The sequence below is a fragment of the Polyodon spathula genome, chromosome 8 (assembly GCF_017654505.1).
Source record: "Polyodon spathula isolate WHYD16114869_AA chromosome 8, ASM1765450v1, whole genome shotgun sequence".
Taxonomy (NCBI): Eukaryota; Metazoa; Chordata; class Actinopteri; order Acipenseriformes; family Polyodontidae; genus Polyodon; species Polyodon spathula.
In genome coordinates this window covers 6,229,170-6,254,307 of record NC_054541.1, presented here as the reverse complement: position 1 = coordinate 6,254,307, position 25,138 = coordinate 6,229,170, and the positions used below count along the sequence as shown (strand labels likewise).

General features: G+C 35.7%; 1 protein-coding gene across 1 annotated transcript; it reads right to left on the bottom strand.

Moving 5' to 3' along the window:
- Window positions 1–251: 251 nt before the first annotated feature.
- On the bottom strand, window positions 252–4,145 carry LOC121320287 (proenkephalin-B-like). Its single transcript, XM_041258540.1, has 3 exons — window positions 4,071–4,145; window positions 2,182–2,338; window positions 252–1,085 (listed from the first exon to the last, which is right to left on the bottom strand). Exons 2-3 carry the CDS (start codon window positions 2,308–2,310, stop codon window positions 486–488), a joined length of 729 nt encoding a protein of 242 aa, XP_041114474.1. The 5' UTR covers window positions 2,311–2,338; window positions 4,071–4,145; the 3' UTR covers window positions 252–485.
- Window positions 4,146–25,138: the final 20,993 nt, after the last annotated feature.

Here is a 25,138-nt window from a genome sequence, read left to right as displayed (position 1 = left end):
TAAGCTTCCTGTCATGAATACCTCAAGTCTATGCTAATGTGATTCAGATTCAGATGTCAAAGTGTTAAGGTGCTATTTTGAAAGGAGTGTTCTTTAAATGCAGTTCTAAAAAGTTAAAAAAAAAAAACACACCAGACACACATACATTGTCTTTGCAACTTGAACACAGAAGTAATTGCATTTATTTTGATTAAACAAGCATCACTGAATTTGTTAATTTTTCTTAACAATATACAATAAGTAATATTTTGCAAACATATTTGTTACACTTGTCATTTTTACAGATACAATGAAAATGTCCCTGGAGTCTCATTCTTTAATGCATGTCTTAAAATAATACTGTCACAGGCAGATAAAGTGGTGTACAATACCTGCTCTTTTAAGCAAAAGCATAAAAACCTTGAACATTTCAGTGCATCTGTATTGGAAGTCTTAGTGCCAACAGTGATAGTGCCTACAATCTATAGATAATAAACTTCATCTGACTATAAACCTGGTTCATCATCTGACTGAACTGATTTTTTAAAATGGCGCCTCAGAAAACCACCATATCTCTTCTGGTTGTCCCACTTGAGTTTTGGCCTCACTCTTCGCATGAATCCTCCATATCTCTTTTGCAACTCTTTTTCACTGCTCTCTTTCCCAGACTCGAGGCTTCTCTTGGGTCCAAATTTACGCAAGAAGCCTTCATAACGTTTGACTTTGTTTACAGTGGTGGCGTCTTCAAAGACCACATCCTCATTTTCCAATGCCCCGCCCCTCACTTTTGTACCTTGTAACATATCCGGGATGTCTCTTTCACCAAACTTTCTTAACAAATATAAGTATTTCTTAGCAAGCAGACTTTTGATGTTCGAGTTCTGTTCAGGGGAGCTGTTATATTTGCTCTTGTCAACTTTCTTTAGGAAGCCCCCATATCGCTTCACTGGGTTGCTGAATGGCGGTTCTCTTGGTTGGTCTTCCTTCTCGGTTTTGGCTTTATCGTTGACGGCGAACAAACGAGCAGAGTACATCTGAAGAACTTTTTCACATTTCTGTAATTCAGTGGAGGATGATAAAGCCCCCTCGCATTCTAAAGTGCAGACCTGAGGGGAAAGAAATTAATTAAAAGTGATTCAAAAAACATATCTTATATTATGCCAGAGCAGACTATTATTATTATTATTATTATTATTATTATTATTATTATTATTATTATTATTATTATTATTATTATTATTATTGTTATTATTATATTGCATTCAATTTAAACATCAGCCTTTTTTTCTTAAGGGCAAACATCTAAGGAGGTTACAGTTAGCTATTTTATCCTGCAAAACTGCCAATTCAATAATACCACATGCAAAATATCATCTCTCTATTCCTGCCACAGTAAGAAATGTCTTTTCCAGAGGTCAATGAAATGATAAGGTCTTACTCGAGTATTCACGAAGATTATGAGTCTTCATGAAGATCACATGTGCGGTGGGCTTAGATTTTTGAGTCATAAATAACTTCAGTATTTGTAAACAGCTGGAAAGTGGAAATGTCATGAATCACGATTGATTTGTTTCTTCACTGAGCGCTGACCCCTTTTAGATAGGTGGAGGACAAAGTTGTTGGCTGTTCGTAGTATTCTCCATAATATTCCTACTTCTTCAAAACTGACCTTTGATCCAGCTAAAAGGCTTTTGAAACCGAGCTATGCATAGCCACGAATCAAACACTCAATTCTTGTGTAAATAATAAAGTAATATATTTTAGTAAGAGTTTAACTTATGCTTTACTCGATAAATGGCAGTTAATGTTAAAAACTCTAACTACTTTTTATGGCCATTGAATGATTTCCTAATTGCGCCATCAAATGGTTTACCGCGCGGTGTAAAAATATGAGTTACTCTCCATGGTACTGAAACTGAGACCGAGGCGTGTGGCGGGCGATTTTATTTATTTATTTATTTGTTTTTAAAGAACCTTGAAAAAGCAAGTTGCCAAGGGCAATAACCTTTTAACAATATGTTATGCTCCTTCGTGTTGGTAAATTGTTTCTTTTAACACCTTTACAGTTGTTTTTATAGTTCATTCTCACGTTCTTCAAAGCTGCGCGCTGTTTGTTTGTTTAGCTGAATCCCAGTACAATAAAGTATTTAAAAGTATTAACAGTACGTAACATGCGTTTCGTTTTTCAGTAGTGTCTCTTACCAGACTGTTGATCTGGGTGACTTCATTCTGGGATTGTTGAGCGCACTTTACACACTGCAAGGAGCAATCATCCTGGATTGAGGATGGCAAACTCAGATAGAGAGCCAGCATCAAGACATGCCACTCCATTCTTTGTGTGTACTCAGTATCCTGACAGCTGAAACAACAAAGCGCAGACACATTAGCGATTATGGACTGGCTGATGATCCCTTTGAGTGGACTGTTTAAAGCAATGAATATTTACCTTTGATAATTCACCATTGAACAGATGTAAAACTTGATGAACGATCGTTATCATGGTTTCAAGTTAAATGAACAATTTTGAAATATGAAAGGGGGAGTGTAAGGAAATGATGACAGGTGTCACCAGCGAATTAAAACTTAAAGTGACGCCACCATTATAACTACGTAGAATATATATATATATATATATATATATATATATATATATATATATATATATATATATATATATATATAGATATATATATACATACACACACACACACACACACACACACACACACACACACACACACACACACACACACACACACACACACACACACACACATATACAAGCACAAGCCACACGGGGGGCTAACTTTTCTACTAACATTAAATGCTATTTCGTTGTTGTCGCGAGCGGTGACACATAGCTACTGTGTGAGCTGTCAATATAGTGGGCTACATTATGTATACTTGGATCTATATTCCTAAATATAATTCCTTTACAAATCCTCCCTTCACTTACACTTTTTTTTTTTATCCACACACTCTAACAGATTTGCCTCTCATATTATTAATCCTTCAAGATATACTGCTGGAGCCGCTGATAATTTACTGTGCGGTTTCGTGTAGCCAATTATACGGTGTGCAATATATGTGCAGTATAAGCATAGCTTGAGGAAATGTCTTTGATTCAACCGCGTGCTTCATTAATTCAACACAATTAGCACTCTATATGGTATATAAAGCGATTCCTCTAGTTTTAACTTAATATATCACAAAACCGTAATACAAACAGCGCTACTATGCTACTACTACTACTACTACCACTACTACTACTACTACTACTACTACTACTACTAATAATAATAATAATAATAATAATAATAATAATAATAATAATAATAATAATAATAATAAGCACTCTCGGGTGCTTTACTTTTCATTGTGTAACGTTAAACTATACTATATATATATATTTATATATATATATATATATATATATATATATATATATATATACACACATATATACACACATGCCCTCACGTATAATTTTATTTTATTTATTTTTTTATCTCCAATACGCAGTAGTACGACACAACTTGAAGCAACTGTCACTTTAAAACCTCTACAGTCTATCTGCAGAGGCAAATAACCCCAATTAACAGCTCAAGAGCACGACTAAATGATGTGTGAATGATCGTGGGCTTTCTTCCAAGGCGTCTGCTCTGAACATTGAACACCGCACAGTACTTTGCACTATAGGGTTTTAAAATACTCTTTACGTCCACTATTACGTTATTATTAATTTTAACTATAAAAATGCCTGTTTGTTAACTTTCTAAGATTTTTATACTTGTTAAATGGTATTTTAAATCATACCATTTTTGGTAGTTTCAATAATACAAATCAAAACAATCGCTATATTAATTTCAAATACAATTAAGTAAGGAATGATATATATATATATATATATATATATATATATATATATATATATATATATATAGTAAATTATAGTTATAGTAATTTCGCAATATAAACAGAATTCAATACAGTTATTAAAATACAAAAATAACTTAGAAACCCAACAATAACTTATTACAAGCGTACACCTGTAACAATCAAATGCTTTGATAAGAAATCAGCTATATTACCTTACAATAGCAAAATATGATGTTTCTAATCTGTCTTTTCCAACTGCAAAGTGATGAGACTGAAGTTGTGTTTGATCCGGTAGAAGATCTCCTCTGGTTTTGTATTAAACCTTCTCATGCATCTTAGACTGTTAAGTTATGCCGAGATACGGGTCTTTCCTTTCTCATGAATATATTACCTGTCCGTGACACACACACACGCACGCACGCGGGCACACACACACACACACACACACACACACACACACACACACACTGATACTGCAGCATTTGTATTTTTTCCTCGCGTGCATCAGAAATGGTTTAAAAACATTGCCATTAACTATAATCAGGATGGATTTGAAATTATTGAATTTATTGAAATCCCTTGAAATTTAACCACTGAGGAGGGAACAGGTGGTTATTAGGTTTACAATGCAAATTAATCCAAGGACCTATTTCATAGAAACGTTATACGATCAGGCAATTTTAGAATACAAAAATAACATATTGAATTCAATGTTTATTAGTATGGTCCCGCCAAATATATTTTAAAGTGTTGTAACCTCGCACAATGTCATTGGGTTAAGTATTCATTATAACTGGTCAGATCATTCTACTCATTTAAAAGAAACTGGTCGAACAAATAATCGAAAACAATTGAACCACAAGACATAAGGACCTTTAGTGAACTAAACAGAGTGGCTGCGTTTAAAGAATATCAAGAGAAGTGGCGACACAGCAGTCCACGAACTGTTAAATTAATGATAAGACGAAAAAACATAAAACTATGCTTTAATTAGCGTGGACTCGACGGTTTGGGTACGCACACACACACACACACACACACAGCTCTGGAAAAAAATTAAGAGACCACTGCAAAATTATCAGTTTCTCTGGTTTTACTATTTATAGGTATGTGTTTGGGTAAAATGAACATTTTTGTTTTATTCTATAAACTACTGACAACATTTCTCCCAAATTCCAAATAAAAATATTGTCATTTAGAGCATTTATTTGCAGAAAATGACAACTGGTCAAAAATAACAAAAAAGATGCAGTGTTGTCAGACCTCGAATAATACAAAGAAAATAAGTTCATATTCATTTTTAAACAACAAAATACGAATGTTTTAACTTAGGAAGAGTTCAGAAATCAGTATTTGGTGGAATAACCCTGATTTTCAATTACAGCTTTATTATGATAGATGCTCTTAGAAATGCAATTACTTCTCCCGGTTAAATAATAAATAAGAATTTTTCATCTTTGATTTTTTTGAACATTTTAAAATGATCATCAACATTTAAACTCCTCCTACCCCTCTCTGGTTTTTTGCTATAGTAAAAGCATAGAAGATGTAATAAAGTGTAGTGAATGCATGATAAAGCGTAGGTAAGCATTGCAAAGCCCAAAGAGGTATAGTAAAAGCATTGTAAACAATGGTAAATGGACAGTATTACCATGGGGAAATGATGGCAAAATTACCGTGCAAATTCCCTGTAGTAAACACTTATAAGAGTTGTTTGTCAGAAGTGATCATAATACCTGTTCACAGTGCAACAGGTTGTAGCTTCACTACATAATAAACTGTTTTATTCAGCTCGAATACTGATTGGCTGGGTGTTACCAGGTCGAGCGTAAGCAAACAGAGGGATGTCGTCTCAACTCAGAACCAGGTGAAGGAAAGGTTGGACCAATGTTCTCTTTAGGGAACTTGACTGTTTTATTTGTAAGGCCTTTTATGACAACATCAAGTCATATTAGTCATTAACGGCAGTCCATGTCACACATAAAAGGTTTAACGTTTTGATATACTGTACATTTGAAAAAAGTAAGTCAGTGCCACAGATGTTGTTGTGCCCTGTACGGGGATTGTTAATGTTTAGATCTCATCTTTCTCTAGGCATGACAGTGTTTTACGAGCTGACTGTCAGCCTTGACGCTGGTACTCCATGTGGATTGTTATTGCTTCTCAAAGACTTACAATATCTTTACGTGTCACAGGGCGATCTCTTATCATTATAAAAGTCTCTCGCATCCTCCAGCGTCGCGGGTCTTACACACAAACAATGCACAAGCTGTTATTCTTAAAACTACTAGATATTATCACAAAAGTTAGTTTTAATATTTTTTTTTTTTATCGTAAAAGGTAATGATCTCTACAACTTGCCTTTAGTTTTCCTCTATTTAAAATGGAAGTGTTTCATTTGCATTGCAGTAAAAGCAGAGTAATTCTGGCCCAAAATGTGTTTGATTAGACACAGTTTGTGTTAAATAAATGTTTAGACAACACAGCGGGCCACATCAGTCAATGTCGTTATGCCAGTGCAATTTGCACTTTTTTTGTCAAAGGAAAATGTGGTTGTTAATATTATTAAAACAGCAACAAACGTCTACTATACAATTCATGCAATTTCCATACTGGAGTTGGGTTATCTGGCTGTCAAATCTAAGACAGGCTGAACCCTTCTTAATCAAATACATTAACCTATTAACACTAAAGAGAAAAAAGCATTTTAGAACATTTCTTTTCAAGTAAGGACAATAAACAGCTCAGAGCCATTACCTTGAAGAGCAGATGAAGTAAAAAAGGTTCTTCTTTTGTCATTGACATTTTGACCCCTCTTCCCACTTGCAATACTCGGATTGTATAGGCAGCTGGACAGAAGGTGTTCCAGCTTTAAAGCAGCTGCTCAGTCAGGGCCCGAGACTAGTGCATTTCCATTTGATGGCCTTTAAGAGTGTTGTAAAAAGAGTTAAGTTGATCTTAATGGATTGTATCATACCAGCTGTTTTTTTTCACTGCTATAATGTTTGAGTTGAAAATGTGTTGACTTATTTAGAAGTTCAGAAATGCAATAATTAAACAATAGAACTCTGATAAGAGTGCATTGCAGGCTGGTAATTGACTGAGTCAGTAGGTCATACAGACAAGGTCAATTATAAGGGTTATGGGTTTTTATTGCGATTGGAAAGTCTCAAATACACAGGTATTGTTTTCATTGTATTTTGCTTTTTTAAAGCTCTGTGTTCTCTCTGAAGGTTCCGCAGTCATCACTGTGAGGTAATGCCCTGCAACGGTACATCCTGATTGGTGAACGAAAGATGGGCGGTTTCTAATATTTCTTAAACTATTAATTTCGGTATATTTACAGTATTAAAAGTCATAATAGCGACTGCTAGCAGCTGCTCTATTTCAGAAATCAATGAAGAAGAGAAATAAAAAGCCATCAGGAACTGATGAACAAAACAAGATATCCAAAGTGCTTCTAAACACCAGTAACACATTAGTTAATAGATAGGCCAGATCTACCAACCTCTCCACGGCCTGAATGATGATATATGATCTTTTAAAACTAATAAACCTCACAGCTAGAATGATGATTAAAATAGCCATACAGACTGTATTTACCACTTTAACATCACATATGGAATACAAACTTCCTGCACATGAGCATTTTTCAGGGACAGAGAGCATATTTTCTTAAAGTGGGAAATGTGCTATTTCAAACCCAAAATGTCAAATTCGGAAGTGCTTTGATGCAAAGAAGTCTGCAAAGATCATTGTTCAAAAGATGATGGAACGCACAAAGATTTGACTTTCATTGTCAAGCAGTCAAACTCCAATTCATTTTTACCTACCATTATCAATTCAGAGCACACACTATGTAGCCAACTGATAAAAGTCAAAAGATTTATGACAGCAAGCTCAGTCTGATTATTATTACGGAGAGGAATGGGTTTATTGTACCTTGAATATGTGCTGAATGAATTGTACAGGCAGTTTTAAGAATGAATAAGAGCAGACCGTTTTAATTAAAGAATGCTTAGATTCAGTTTTATTTCTTTTTTCCTCTGAAGCCTTGCTAAAACTAATTATTTAACTGTCAAATGTTGCTTTCATGAAATAATTTAGTTTGTTTTTTATTTTATTCGACCATAAAGTCTGTCAAATAGAAGCAGGTGGCACTTATTCATGGCAGTGTCATTAGGTGCAGTAAATATGGATTCTTCACCAGGGAAACAGAATTCAGGTGAGATAGTACAAACAAGACTTTAACTTGGTCATGAAACAAACTGTTAAAGCTGTAGACCATTCCAACTTAATCAAAAATCAGCCTTCAAAAGACAAAAAAAATAACACGTTTACAAATATTTTTCTTTTTAATGAGGCAGTTAGTAAGAGATATGCAATTTTAATTTACTTGACCTCGCAGTACCTCAGTCAGCTAAAATTAACAATCAGTGTCACGGTTTGAAGAATCGTCTCACCCCAGGATTCTGCTGAGTCAACGTTCTAGTTTGAGCAATCGCCCCACCCGAGGATTCTGACGTTTCAAAGCTCCGGTTTGAATGATCTCCCTACTCTGCCGTGTCAACACTCTGGTTTGAGCAATCACACCGCCTCAACTTTTGAAAATCTAATTTTCATCATTCATTTCTGTTTTTTAATAGCCATGCTCAAATAATGCCCGAAGAGAAATATCACAACTCATCTGAAAAAGTGCTTACAAGTAGTTGCTCTGTGCATTCGGGGTTATCTTCGGTTCAGATATGAAGGAGTTCTGAGGTTTCGGATCAGATGATAAAGACTCTACAGCTTTCCTATTTTTAAATGTAGCGACTTTTATTTGAGAATTTTGAGAGAGAGAGAGAGAGAGAGAGAGAGAGAGAGAGAGAGAGAGAGAGAGAGAGAGAGAGAGAGAGAGAGAGAGCTAACAGGAACATAGCATTTTTACTCTAACACTGAAATGGTTCTCAGACAAAGCCTTTCTGCAGCACTGTGCATCAAGAAGAATTCTTCTGAGGGGAGTGAACAATATCAGCACATTCATATTACTGTAGTGTAACGGTTCCATTCATTTTGACCCATTAAAGAAAGTAACTATGCACAGTATTGTAATGGCATTGTGAGTCCTGTCACTACTTCAAATTGTGCTACCTTGAAGAACTGCTAGAGCTTTAAGATGTGTTTCAGCAAACTATTAACAGGTCCTTTACCCAATGGATTCAAACCACTAGCTGCATTATCTCTTTGGATCTTTGCTCAGTATACTATACTTCTGAAATGCAGATATAACTCAAACAGGTTTAGATATCTATTATAAGTGATTATATGAATTATGTAATATTATAGATAACATTCTTGTACTATGTCACAGAAGTAAATGCGGATTGCTATTTGTGTTGTTGTTTCACAATCTGTTAATAGCATTATTAATAACATGTTCATAGCTTGTACAGTGTGCAACCCCTTATAAGGGATGCCTAAACTAAAGTGTTGCATTTTATTATAGCTCCTGTATTATATAACAGGCATTCAAAATCCAGTGCCAGACCTTTAAGCACAGTATAGAAACCAGTACTAGAGGAGAGCTGGAAAAGATGGAGACAGACTTGGGACAGGGTAGGAGAGGTTACTTGACCAAGTTTTGAGATCAACCTTCTACTAGGAACTGGCATTCATGGGCAGAATAACTACATTAATTTGCTTTTTATTATACATATACTGTTTCTCATTGTTGCTTTAAAATCTGTGACAGAATTATTTCAGATCTCAGAAAGCTGTGATACATATTTAGAACTGCTTATTTTGCTTACGCAAGCCTGATTAATCATTCATTTTATTATAACCTTGCTACATCTGCTTTTTTATTAACAGAAATCAGAATTACATTGGAATGAGAAACCCCAGATGGAATGCAGCCTGTCCTCTGGGAATTACGTAAACATTTGTTTTCTGGTGTAGATGTATGAAACAGGCAAGGAACAATTTACAAACCAAGGACTTTGAACTGAAATAATGAACATCAAGGAGCAACAATTACCACTTGTCACCATTTTGAGAGTTGAAAGGCACCATTGTGCCTACAATCACTAGTGAAGAAAAAAAAAAAAACGTCTTATATTATTTTGTTTTGCAGAATGAAGCTGTGCATTCTGTAAATAAATAATGTTATCATCAAAATCATAATTGGAAATAGGATAAACATAATTTCAGTTTCAAATGTCACTGCATTCTAAAATATATATGAGTTACAGGTTGCATTTTATTAAAATTTGTATTAAACATTTACCACCAATGAAATAAATAACTCTGGAGGTATGAAATAATTTTAATTTTATATATATATATATATATATATATATATATATATATATATATATATATATATATATATATATATATATAGATATACAGGTTTGTTTGTATATACATATATGCTGGCTTACACCTAGTTAGAGTAATGCACATACTGTATCATGTTTTATATTATCACTAACAGTATACATTGACATCTCTCCAAGCAAAATGTAACTTAGCTGATTTCCAATCTATTCTCAGTTTAACGTCTCAATTGAATTTTGTAATGCCCTGGAAGAAAAGCTATTATTATGTAATTAGATGCCATTCCTTTTAGCAAATCCAAAATTGTAGATATCCAACTGTGGCAGGAAATGGCGTTGCGGTGACTCAGACCAGAAGGAGGGACAACAACAGATGGGTATGGTGCAATGGCGAGTGCGCAGTTTTATTTAAAGAATACAAAAATAAATAAAATATTTAAACAAAAATAAACACTGCTCACAGAGCAAAATAAAACAATTAAACAAAATATTCTCGAACACAAATTAAATGCTAAGGTCAGGCTGAGCAGCTGCCTTCACTGATCCTTATATTCTTTTAGTTTTAAATTTCTCTCTTGCCTCTCGATCTCCCTTTCCGAACACCCACCCAGAGCAGGGAGAGCTGCAGGCTTAAATACAGTAGCCAAGGGGTTTAACTAGTTTGTAATTATTCTATTACCCCCTCGGCCACAATCTGCACAAGCTTATTAATATGTGTGACTGCCAGCTAGTTTACCAATGCACTAGCCGACAGTCACACGTTCACACGAGGTTTTTAAATATAATACAGAACAAAACAAAAACGCACGGCCACGCCATCATATATACAAATACAAACTAAACAAAACACACAGTTCACCGACATCTATAAATACACAAAATAAACAAATACAATAAATCATAATACATAAATAACACAGGAGTGGAATGGGAGACCCCATTCTAAAAATAAACAAAATGTATTAAACAGCAGGGTTCTCCTACCACCCTGCTACACCAACATATACTACCTTAGTTATGAAAATGTTGACTTTGGAGGCTGGATTGTAAACTCAATATACTGCAGAGATGGGCAAAGTATTGTCTCATATGGGATAGACCAAAAGGACATTGCCAGCTTATCAGCATGGCTCCATTCAGGAAACAAGCTTTTCTGTCTTTCTTCTCAAAGTAAGATCCATGAGGCATCAATTTGGATGGTAAGCAAGGCCACATGTATGCAGTTTATACAGAAACACAAAACTGCTTCTTTGACAAACACTGACAATGCAGAAGCCTTGAAGTGAATCTGCTTTCTGTGTTATTGAATGCACATAAAACCATAGACCTCAGTCATATAACAATTGCTAAGATGGGTTCTTAAGAATCCACATACCCCTCCAGTAATATATATGGCATAGAAACTCAGGTCTGCTACTATGGTAACTACAGATAAACATTAATCCTACACGATTCAGTGCCATGAGTCCCCACCTGGACTGATTATGCAAAAAGCATGCCTGATATATTTGTAATAGCTGACAGCATTCTGTATTACAGTGCCTATAGAAAATCTACATCCCCTTTCAAAATTTTGCCTGCAAAAGTTTCACCTTTTGTTGCCTTATAGCCTGGAAATAAAATGCATTTAAAAAAATGTTAATTTTAAATTTTAAAAAATAAATTAAAAATAAAAACTGAAATAGCTTGGTTGGTTAAGTGTCCACCCCCCTTGTAATAGCAATCCTAAATTAGCTCAGGTGTAACCAATCACCTTCAAAATCACACCCCAAATTAAGTGGCCTCCACCTATGTTAAATTGTAGTGATTCACATGATTTCAGGATAAATTCAGCAGTTCCTGTAGGTTCCCTCTGCTGGGTAGTGCATTTCAAAGCATAAACTCAACCATGAGCACCAAGGAGCTATCAGAAGAACTCCGGGACAAAGTTGTTGAAAGGCACAGATCAGGGGATGGGTATAAAAAAAAAAATATCAAATGCCTTGAATATCCCTTGGAACATTTTCAAGATGATTATTAAGACGTGGAAGGTGTATGGTATTGATCCTGCCTAGATCAGGGGAAATCCCTCCAAACTGTATGACCAAGCAAGAAGGAGACTGATCAGAGAGGCTACCAAGAGACCAATGGCAACTTTGCAAGAGCTACAGGCTTTTATGGCCAAGACTGGTCAAAGTGTATAATATCCCAAGCACTCCACAAATCTGGCCTGTATGGTAACCATTACTCAAGAAAGCCCACCTTGAATCCCATTTGAAGTATGCAAAAAAAACACTCAGGAGATTCTGTAGCCATGTGGCAAAAAGTTTTGTGGTCTGCAGAAACTAAAATGGAACTTTTTGGTCTAAATGCATTATGTTTGGCGCAAACCCAACACAGCGCATCACCCAAAGAACACCATCCCTACTGTGAAGCATGGAGGTGGCAGCATCATGTTATGAGGATGTTTCTCTTCAGCAGGGACTGGGGAACTTGTCAGGATAGAAGGGAAAATGAATGGAGCAAAGTACAGAGAAGTCCTAGAGGAAAACCTGCTGTCCTCGGCAAGAAAAGTGAAACTGGGACAGAAGTTCACCTTTCAGCTTGACAACAACCCAAAGCACACTGCCAAAGCTACACTGGAGTGGCTAAGGAACAAAAAGGTAAATGTCCTTGAGTGGCCCAGTCAGAGCCCTGACCTAAATCCAATCAAAAATTTGTTGCATGACTTGAAGATTGCTGCCCATCAACGCTCCCCAAGGAACTTGACAGAGCTTGAACAGTTTTGTAAAGAAGAATGGTCAAATATTGCCAAATCTAGGTGTGCAAAGTTGGTAGAGACCTATCCCAACAGACTCACAGCAGTAATTGCTGGCAAAGATGTTTCCACCAAGTATTAAGGAGAGTGGAGACTTATCCACTTATGATCTTTCAGTTTTGTATTTTTAATATATAATTTTTTTCTCAATAAAAACTTTTTTCCCCTTAACAGTGTGGAGCATGGTGTGTACATAAGTGGAAAAAAAATCCTCATTTAAATGCATGAAACTCTGAGGCACTGACACAACAAAATGTGAAAAAAGTTCGAGGGGGTGTAGACTTTCTATAGGCACTGTATATAAAATCTGCCTTTGGTTTTCAGACTTTTTGGATCAGTATTTTTTTTTTTTTTACTTCATTTGAAATGCAACCTATTCCCTCAGCTCTGCATCCCACCCACTGATCAGAGTATTAAAGATGAACAGCCTAATCTGTGCTCCTGCTGTCAAGCCATTTGCCTCTTTGGGTATAGATGTGTTACCAAGCTGCTGGACCCTGGAGGGGGTTGCTGAACTATGACTTGCTAATTTTATATCCAAACACACGGGAGAGCAGTGTGGTGTAATAGGGCCTTGTTCACATTTATTTTATATGTGTATGTTATTATTATTTTTATAATGTTATCCACAATTTGATTAGTTATGTTGGCTTTTCCACCTGGTTTCCTGGATCTGCCTTATTGGGCACCGACTAAAAGTGTAATTCATCAATTTATTCACCTGAATATAAATAGCCCATGTTTTTACAAACGGGGTGGCCATCCTAGGGTTTGTAACGGTCTGTCTGTCTGTCTGTGTGTGTCTGTCTGGCTATCTGTCTGTGCCAGAGTGGGAAAGCAGAGTCTAGAGTATGGAACGACGAGCAAAGCCTCTTTCACACTGTCATGCTCTACCCGGGTCAGGACCTGGTGTCATCCGGGTTGGGTACGCGATTTCACACTGCTTTTGATAAAGCAGGGTTGACCTGGGTGACAAAAGCAAACACCTACAGGGCTGGCCTTGTCGTCCAGAGGTCAATAGCTCGCTGACATCCACACTTGAGTTACTGGGTGTAAAGGAGGAAGCTGGCTTGGCTTATTCATTGGATCGGAGGACACCCGTTGAACCTTCAGGTCTCCTGACCTGTGTGGGGAATTTCTGCAGTTAGGGGAAAAAATTATTGGACATTCCAGTGGCGGTGGCAGGATTTAATTCCTGGCTGGGCCCCAAACTTTCATTGACGGGCTGTTTATGACTTAATAACTAAACAAACGACCTAATTACCAATATGCGTACTGAGGACAAACTATACTGTCAGAAATAGCACCATACTCTCCAAGAACACAGACTCTACTAAAACATTTTGACAGTCGGACATCTGATTTACCGCCAACAGTCATAGCAGCACAAATTCTGCAACATTAGCGAGCTGCAAGCCACTATCACACATAAAGAAAATGATTCTGACAAAAGCTCTCAAACGTGTATTCGACTTCCCAAAGTGAGCTTAAATTTAAAAAGCTCTCATACAGTGACTAAAAGTGAATGTCAATACTTCCGTTTGAGCTTTAGAAAAGTGTCAGTTACATGTGAACAAAAACAAAACAGGAATAGAGGCATGAGTTGAGCATAACACACAGTACATCTCAGCTGCATCAGTCAACTGAATTCAAATTGATAAAATTAAATGTAGGTACTTACATTATTGGCACATTTGTTGTTCGTCAGCTCGTTTTCTTTATACAAAATTTGTCGGGACATAGCTAATGCGTAAGACACAAATATAGCTCGGGCCTACTGCAAAGTTGGTTAAACGTTCTGTTATTATACCTTAGCAGACACCATTATCCAGGGCAACTTATATTTGTTACAAGATATCACATTATTTTGTACATACAATTACCCGTTTATACAGTATAAATAACTAGACAGCAGCTGCACAACCTGGTTGCTTGCGTGCCTTGCAATGAAAGAAAAGTTCCGTATGTTTGCTGCCGACGCGCTTAATTTCGATACTATACTATCGAAGACGCAAGATCTCATATCTCAGCCGTCCAATCACCAATCTTTTTTTCATAACCATGACAGCAGTACTGAGGTGGGTGGGACGGATGTATTTTTTGAACCACGAGGATGAGCTAGACTCGCCGCAGCGGATTACAGTCTGAGAGCTCTATTGAGGCCACAAGTGCTTTAAACTTCTTGGTTTAAAACTGGCTGAAAAAGAAAATTGAACAAAGTGACTGAAAACAATAAGAAGCATATGTCACTGTAATATGCCTGTGCCAAGCTGATCTTTATGTTGCACTTGGCATATTGAAGATGGAGTGCCATCTTAACCAAGCAGCTGGCTGAGGGATTGTACTGAGCGCCAGTCACCAAACTGTCAGAACAGTTAATTAGAATTTAAGGCAATTGCTAAACAGAGATTTTTAAAAGTAGGCGTCTGACTGTGCTAGCACTTCAACTTTAATTCCATGTACACGCTGGAGAAATGTAACTGCTCTCCTGAGATCTCCTTGCATCTTTTGCTATCAAAATTGTTTTTTGTAGAGACACGGTAAATGCTGAATAGGGCAGTAGTGAAATATTATCAGGTTTCCACAGTGATACTAGGGCCAAACAAAAAATGTAAAAATGTACTGCAGCATGAAACACATATGGGTCGCAAGTGAAATTATGGGTAGTTTGGTGGTCTTAAATTGATCCTTGACAGTCAGAATCACAAAACCGTTGCTTACTTCGACACAATAGGCATAGGTTGTGTAAAAAAATAGTTCAGTTTTGTATGAGCGAGGCAGGGTAAATATGTTATCGTAGTATAAAGATAGAAATGTAAAGAAATAGAATAGAAATTCTCACATCTGAATTGTAAGACACACACACACACACACACACACACACACACACACACACACACAAACGCACATTTGGTCCTTGTTTCACACCGTAACATCATAAAATATTGTGCCACATATAGAGGCACTGGGCAATGGTTTCACACAATGAACTTTATACCAGTTCAAACTGCATGCGTTATTATGACAACATTACAATTTTCAAACGAATATAATATATATATTATATATATATATATATATATAATATATATATATATATAATATATAATATATATATTATGATACACTCTGCAGATTACCAATGGTTCAAAATATTGTAGGAGTGAAAACTTTACTAAACTGAACATGATTTTACTTAAACATTACAGATAATAAACCCTATTCGAAAATGTTCACTGTTAAAGTATAAACCCTATTCGAAAATGTTCACTGTTAAAAATGCTACAAAAATAAAAAAAGATAAAATTAAAAAAAAAAAAACACATAAAAATTGCATGTTTTAATAGGGGCACTAACATGTGTGTCTTTCTAGGTTTCATAAACACACACACACACACACACACACACACACACACACACACACACACACACATATACCATTCACCTTAGTAAAGTAAACACTACTGTAAAGTTTCCAATTATAGCCAGTCAAGAAAGGCTAGGTTTGGGTATTGACAACCTACTAAATGTCTTGATATGTAGTTGTGATTCTTTGCTTAATGTTAGCATTACAAGGGAAATACTGATTATTTTGTCATTAGTACATGACCCCAACATTAAAAGATGTTTCACAGTGTTATATATAGTATAGTATGTTTCACATTGGTATATAAAAAGAGAAACTTAACTAAGTATACCCATGCTAAACCAAGCATTAGGAGATGAAGATGATGTAGTTTTATTAGCCCACAATCTAGAAATCAAACAATACATCAGATGTAATGTTGTATATTTATGGATGCTTATGTCATTAGGTACAAGTGCATCATTGTATGCTGGTATGATGACTTCATATTGGCAACCATGGTAATGAAAATACATAAACATGCAAAAACAGATTCCAAACCCTTCAGTACGTATCCAGTTTATAATATGAAAAAAAAAGACATGCAAGCTAGTATAAAAAAGTGCATTCAAATACTTATGGTTACACAACAGTTTGTACTTGTGAGATACTGGAAATAAATCACCTTTATTAAACATAAGCTATTGTATTAGTAAAGAGTAAGTATGTCATATTAATTTCTTTTGTAAGTTTACTGTACAATGTATAGTGCTTGCATAGGTGGGTCTAGTTATTAGGATAAGTACCTATGAAGCTATTTAAGTATTTATTTGTTGTTTTATTTTCTCTTTATTTTTGCTGTCATTAAGAAGCACGTGTCAGGGTTGGCGTTTTACATCTCTAAAGATAGCTTTTCCTAATTTAAATAAATAAATAAATAAACCCTCTAACATTTGAACAACAATTCTCTGTTAATCCTTCTTGTTCTTGAAATACTGACGGTGGTCCTTTGTGTTGTCATAGAAACCATAGAAAATAACATCTTCAAAACCGCAAACAGACAAATGAGTCATGAGCAAGTGTTACGTCCTTGAACCTTGTTAAATATTGAATTTATAACAGAACAAAATGTGCCCTGGTTAACCTTGAAAAGAAAATAAGAAAAGAATTGACAACATTTATTATTATTATTATTATTATTATTATTATTATTATATTATTATTATTATTATTATTATTATTTGCCTCAGACATTCTCCAAGTAGGTCAATATTATCAATGTTTGTATCAACCAGAAATGACATGTGCCACGAAGAAGCATCAGTGTAATGTTATTGTCTTGAATTATTCTTATTGTTCCGGGTTCCTTACTTTCAAACAGTGACATCTGCTGGTAGGGGAGTTATAGTGCATTTTTTAAGATAATTCACAGCCACTTTTACCATGATCTCCGGCTGGCTCTTAGCAAACCCACTTGAGACTCAAAGAGTTGCACGTAAAACCCAGTGAGATCTTGAACAAAACACTTGGCTTTATTACACAATACATTGTTGGTAATATAAATCTACACAAAGTAAAACTAAAGAGTTAACAGATTATTGTGACATCGTGTTATCAGCAGAGAAAATAATCAACTGACAAACAAATCACAGCAGGCACTTTTCAAATGGGTTTTGGGGCACAGAACCGCTTAGACTTTCCATTCACTCTTCTTTTGCCCACTCAAAGTGCTGACAAGAAGGGTTTTTTCCATAAGAGGTATGGTTAACTGCACAAATGAACATACTAAGTAAGCATTTTGACTATATAGGTCTCTTTTTTTTTTTTTTTTTAAAGAAACATATGTTGATTTCCATGTGTAACACTTCTTGAGCCATTTTGCCACAGCAGTGTCTTCTGGATCAAAACATGTTATTGGCTGAACACATGGCAGCCATTAGGCGAAGTGTTGTAGGGAGGAGATAATTGCATTCTCCAGCAACATAGCCAAGGAAGTACAACACTACCTGAAAGCTATCCAGATATCCTGTTTTAAAATGACATGCTCAGTATAACATATGCATCTTTCCATACTGCACATTTGAGATCAATATAGTGAATGAAAGTGACAACAGTTAAGGTTTATGAATATTTATATTAGCTAAAGCCATGTTAAACAGTATTAACCCAATTGAACAATAACGCATTAGCAAACCAGATGTACTATTCGGACCAAGTTTCAGGAAGATTAAATGTTTGTTTTACCCCTGGTGCCTATTGAAACTGAAACTGTTATAATAGTAATATCTTTATTTTTATATAGCGCCTTTCATAGTGGACCACTATCACAAAATGCTTTACAGATCATATGCAGTCACTTAAATTGATTTAACATCTCAGTGACTTGCTCAGGGTCACACAGTGAGTCAGTCAGTGGCAGAGATGGGATTTGAACCGTTGACCTTACAAGCCCTGGACTTTCACCTCTGGACCACACTGCCTCCTAAATTGATGTTATGATGATGTTGTGTATTATTGGACCCAAGAATTGGACAGCTTTATAAGAATGTAAGCATACAATGGATTGGTTTTGAATTTCCCAGCCTAGTTCACTGGCGACACAAGCTTGTGCTTGCCAGCATTCAAGACAATTCTGCTTATTTCTTTATCCACTCACCTTTTTGGAAAAGGTGTCTGTTTGAATCTCTCAGACATTATTTGAATGTGTTTTTCCACTTTACTATTTACTTCTATTTTGGTAACTAAATCTGGAGATCCAGGTTGCAATAAGATTTGATGCGGCTGTTAACATGCAGCACATGGATTCAGGAAAATAATCCTCAAGAAATCAATGAGCCCAATACAGACATATGTGTTCCTCTCCTTTCAAAGCTAATTTAAGACTAGAGAACATGCTTTGAACCTGTACCTCTAAGTTAAGTAGATAATCAAGCATCTAATGGGGATGACTTTTGACTCTAGTTTAATCCTGCTAGGGCTCCCTACTAGATTTATTGATTCCCTTTATCAGTAATCCAATATACATACAAGGATTCTGCCTCACTTCTCCCATGCTACTTCACTGCTCCGCTCACAACACTGGCTCCCGATCACCGCTCGCATCCAGTTCAAGACTTTTGTACTCGCCTACCGATGCCTTGACCAGACTGCACCCAGCTACCTCCAGATCCTTATCTTTCCCTACAGTCCCACCCAACCTCTCCGAGCACTAGAAGGCTGGCTGTACCTCCTCAACACTCCCCTGCCTTCAGAGCCTGCTCCTTCTCCACCATCGCCCTGCAGTGGTGGAACAACCTTCCTGCAGATATCAGGACTGCCCAGTCCCTGACTACCTTCCAGTGCATCCTCAAGACATACCTCTTCAGACAACACCTTTAAAACTCAACTCTTCCCTTCTGGACGATATAGCACTCTGCCTTAGTGAACTTTAACTTGTACAGATCTGCTCCGCATTTTACTGTATTTAATCCTGCAATTAACCCAATCTGTAGTATCTTGTATTTCACCTGCACTCGTATCTAACCCTGATGTAACTATCAACACTGTTATCTGCTCTTGAACTGCCCCAATATCAAATCATATTGTGTTTTGTATTAGCTCTTATTAGGACTGAAGTCATTGTATTTTGTATTTTGCTCTTAATTGTAGTGTAATTCCGTGTATGTATTTTTTTTTGTATACAACTGTAAGTCATCCTGGCTAAGGGCATCTGCTAATAAATAAATAATATAATAGACATACAGTGGGATGAAAGCAGGTTTAAAGGGCGATGGTATCGAGCTTTGAGCGTTTAAAATTCAGGAGGATATCAAATCATTCCAAAACTATTCATATTATATCAGATAATGATTTTTGGTCATTTCTTGAGCTGTGCTTCAGAGTGCAAAAACGTTGTTACCGGGATACTACGTGACTGAGGGCCATGCAGGAAAATAAATAAATATATATATATATATATATATATATATATATATATATATATATATATATATATATATATATATATATATATATATATATATATTTCCTGGACCAAAGACTGAACTGCAGGGGGAGCTCCAAAGCATAAATAACATGTACTTAAAGTGACAGTTTAAAATAATAATAATAAAACAAAACTTGATCCCTCTTTTCCCCAGTTCCTTTCAGAATTAATTTCCACGCACTTAAACAAGATACACTACTGCACTAATTAATTTATATAATTGCATGTTATAAAAAGTCAATTAAATTCAACCCCATTCACAATGTGCTTTAATCTATCTATCTATCTATCTATCTATCTATCTATCTATCTATCTATCTATCTATCTATCTATCTATCTATCTATCTATCCAAGCAACTAAAAGATCCCAGTGCCTATTAATGACAATTATTCAGTTTTGGAGATTAATTATTTATTTTATTGAATGAAAATGCAATGTGTTAATTAATTTGCCTTCTCTGGTGGCTCTTGCATTGAAGAAAAAGCTATGTTTTGGAAGAAAACAGGTCAATAAAATAACATTTTTAAACGCCCTGTTCATGTAACATTAGAGATTGCCTTATAGTAATACATACAGGGGTTGGATTATATATATAACTACCCGCCATATGTAGAGCACACTTCTGTAATGCAAAGCCTGTCCCTTACATGAATGAGTTTGAAAGCATTTCAAAGCTGTATCACCTTGCTGCCATTCAGCAGACCTGAATCCCACCCCCACCCCACCTTTAATCAGGTGTGTTGTTAAAAAATGCTGGTGCTATCAAAACTAGTCAATCATTTTGTTTAGCAGTTTTTCCAGCTCCTATTATTCTTTATTGTTGCAGTCTAGTATTACATTTTTAATATATTGTTAAGCTTAGAGAGTATACATGTAATCACTTTAAGTCACAAAAATGCGTTTTTTTTTTCTTTTGCTGCATGTATTTACAATTGTCTACAATATCAATCAATTTGAAAATTCTAATTAAACACGACAACGTTCACACTGCATGCCAGAAAAAGAAAAAAAAAACTGCTTTCGTCCTGCCAAATACCCTGTAGGTGCCTGTCTGAGCCTTTAGTGCATCATATGCATGTTAGAACAAACAGAAAAATGTTAGTATCTTGTGAGCACGACACAGTATCTTGACTACAGCAGACACCTGGTGTTCTTGTGGATAGGTTAAGGAGACAGTCATAGTGTTTTCCTGCTCCTGGCACAACAACTATGCAAAACTGGTGTGTTTTTAGAGATGCAATTTGAACAAAAATAAATGATGTACTGTATCCAATTGTATTCCCTTACTGTCTGGAACATTTAATGCGGTTACAAAAGCAAATGCGAAAGGATTAATTTGAGTCATATTTCAATTATAACTTATTTATCTCGATTTATCATAACGAAAAACCTGCACATATATGCCCTTTATATTATAGAGGAGGTTACGTCATACAACTGCAAAGCAAAATGATGGCTCATCTACCAGAATGGCAGTATTGCAAAGACTGAGAGAAATCACATGAGGTTATCACAATCCCTTACAAGTAGAATTAACTCGTGCTCACCAGTTACCTACCTTTTGTTTATTTCCCATCCTATCCCTTTAGGGGTTCCGTATCGTTTCACTCTGGGAACTTTAATTAACTTTAGCAGGATACAGCAACATACTTCCCTCATAGTGGCTGTAAATTCAAAATGAGAGCTAACGGTTTGAGCTAGCAGTTCTGTAATGTGAATTGGGAACATGTAAGAACACGTTGAGATAGAGAACATAATATATGTTTTATAAAATAAACTTGCTGCTTACTGGAACATTCTTGTTTGCTTTCTTTATTACTTGCTTTATTGTTTTACTTTCGTTTTATGACTTTTGTCCTGTTGCAACAAGACAGAAATAACATTAAGAGTTTCTTCTCTATGTTATCTTTTCTTTTTTCTTTTTTTTTTTTTTTTTACTCTGATCTAAAATATATTGGACTGTCACATAGAGACATGAAAAAAAACATCACACATCAACATTTGTTCTGCTGCAGAATATACTGCAAATCTGGTTTAACCCTTTAAGGCACAGGACACACACACACACACACACACACACACACACACACACACACACACACACACACACACACACACACACACACACAAAACTAACTTTCTTATTGTTACAATGAGGTGCATGAAACAGGGTTTAAAATGTGCTGATGGGTTAGATCTGGTCATACTTGTGATTCTAGAGCTGCTCTCAAATGTATTTTAAGAAGAAACCATTTAAACAGCCATTCAATTCCTTATGTACCTTAAGGGGTTCATTATAAAACCAAAGTAAAATGAATGAATGTAGGATGAATGACACACAGTGGAACTTCTGTGTTGTCCTGGCTTTAACAATGAGCTGCACATAGCGCAATTAGCATTAACCTCAGACTACCTTACCTTAGGGGTTAGGGGCTGTGGAGGTATATGTCTCTATCATCGTTTGTGCCTCACCAAATCATGAGTATTCATCCAATAGGCTTATTCATTTCTTTATAGAGTCAAGCTGGAATCTGTTATAGAACACATTAAAACACCTATAGAATTTGCATGTGGTTGACTTTCGATGGAACAGAAACTATGAACTAGCTCACTATGGTAATATACATATGCAGGTATAATAACATAGAAAAAGCATTATTCAAGTGTCAGTAACATGTAATCTTGTTACCATGACTTGCATTCAAAGCATATATTATAACATTGTACATGTTATTCAATTAAGCCTGCTGAGTTTGAAGATCGTCAGTATTTACAGTGCCAAAAAAAGTGTGAACCCCTTAAGATTTTCATTTATTTCACATATTTCAAACCTAAAATGTTATTAGATCTTAATCTAAGTCCTAATAGATAAAGAAAACCTGATTAAACAAATGACACAACAACATGATACTTTTTCAACATTTGTTTATCCACAAAAGATTCAACATTCAATATCCATGTGTGAAAAAGTATGTGAATCTTTAGATTCAGTAACTGGTCACCCCCTTGAGCAGCAAGGACTACAACTAAGTGTTTCCTGTAACTGATGGTCAGTCTCTCACATCGGTCTTGAGGAATTTTGGCCCATTCCTCCTTATAGAACTGCTTCAACTCTGTGACATTTGAGGGCTTCCTTGCATGGACAGCTCGCTTCAGGTCCTGCCACAACATTTCGATGGGGTTTATGTCAGGACTTTGACTAGGCCATTCTAAAACACAAAATTTCTTCTTTTGCCACCATTCTTTTGTAGATCTGCTTGTATGTTTAGCATCATTGTTTTGCTGCATGACCCACTTTCGGTTCAGCTCATGGATAGATGACCTGACATTGTCCTCTAAAATCTTTTGATACAATGCAGAACTCATGGCTGTGTCAATGATGGCAAGCTGTCCAGGTCCTGAGGCAGCAAAGCAGCCCCAAACCATCACACTCCCACCATCACACTCCCACCACCATGCTTGACGGTTGAGATGAGTTTCTTCTGTTTGAACGCAGTGTTTGGTTTTCGCCAAACATAACGTTTCTCATTGAGGCCAAAAAGTTCTACCGTTGACTCATCTGTCCAGACAACATTGTTCCAGAAGTCTCGAGGATCATCTATGTGCTCTTTGGCGAACTTCAGACGGGCAGAAATGTTTTTTTTAGAGAGCAGTGGTTTCCTCCTGGCCATCCTTCCATGAACACCATTCTTATTCGGTCTCTTTCTAACAGTTGAGTGATGTACGCTCACATCAGTGAGAGTGGCCTGCAGATTTTTGGATGTTACTCTGGGGTTCTTTGTGACTTCCTTGATGATTTTATGGTTTGTTCTTGGAGAGATTTTAGTAGGACGACCGCTCCTGGGTAGAGTGATTGTGGTCTTGAACTTTTTCCATTTGTAGACTAGCTGTCTGACAGTGGATTGGTGGGGCCCCAAATCCTTAGAAATGGTTTTGTAACCCTTTCTAGACTGATGAGCATCAATAATTGTTTTTCTGAGGTCCTCAGAGATTTCTTTTGATCGTGGCATGACATGTTTCCACACATCTGTATGGTGAAGATCAAACACAAAGTTGGTAATCTTTATATAGGGTGGGGCCTCCCAAACTCAGCCCTGAAGATCTGCCTAATTATTTAAACACCTGATGCTAATTATCCCCTTAATTGAGCTTATAAAACCAGGGGTTTAATTACTTTTTCACATACCCTGAATCTTAATTACTCATTGTTTGTCTACTTCATTCCTCACTTTGTTTCAAAAGACATGGAATTGGTTAATATAAACCCTTTTGGATATTTAAGAAAAGACTGGTTTTGAATTAAGAAGGCTATCATGGTAAAACTATGGAATTTTCATAATTATCATTAGGGTTCACAAACTTTTTCTCGGCACTGTAGAGCAGACACTAAATACCCCACTGCTGTAGATACTGAAGATAAAAAAGTACTACTTGATCAGATTAATATTCATTACATTTTTAGACATGTTCAGATATAGAACCTTATATTTTATATGGTCCCTTTGATTTGGGCCATGATTTGGGATAATGAGCCAAAAAATATATATATATATATATATATATATATATATATATTAATATATAATAATATTCTATATATATATATTGTAACATGTGTAACTTCCGAAGGCATTTGAAAAAGTTTTTTTTTTACATGTCTTGTTCGAATTTCTAAAATTTTACACATGTGAAAATTTTAAACTTTTTCTGTACATTTAAAATTTTATGTTCATATATATATATATATATATATATATATTATATATATATATATATATATATAGATATATATATATATATAATATATATATTATATATGATTACAAGTTT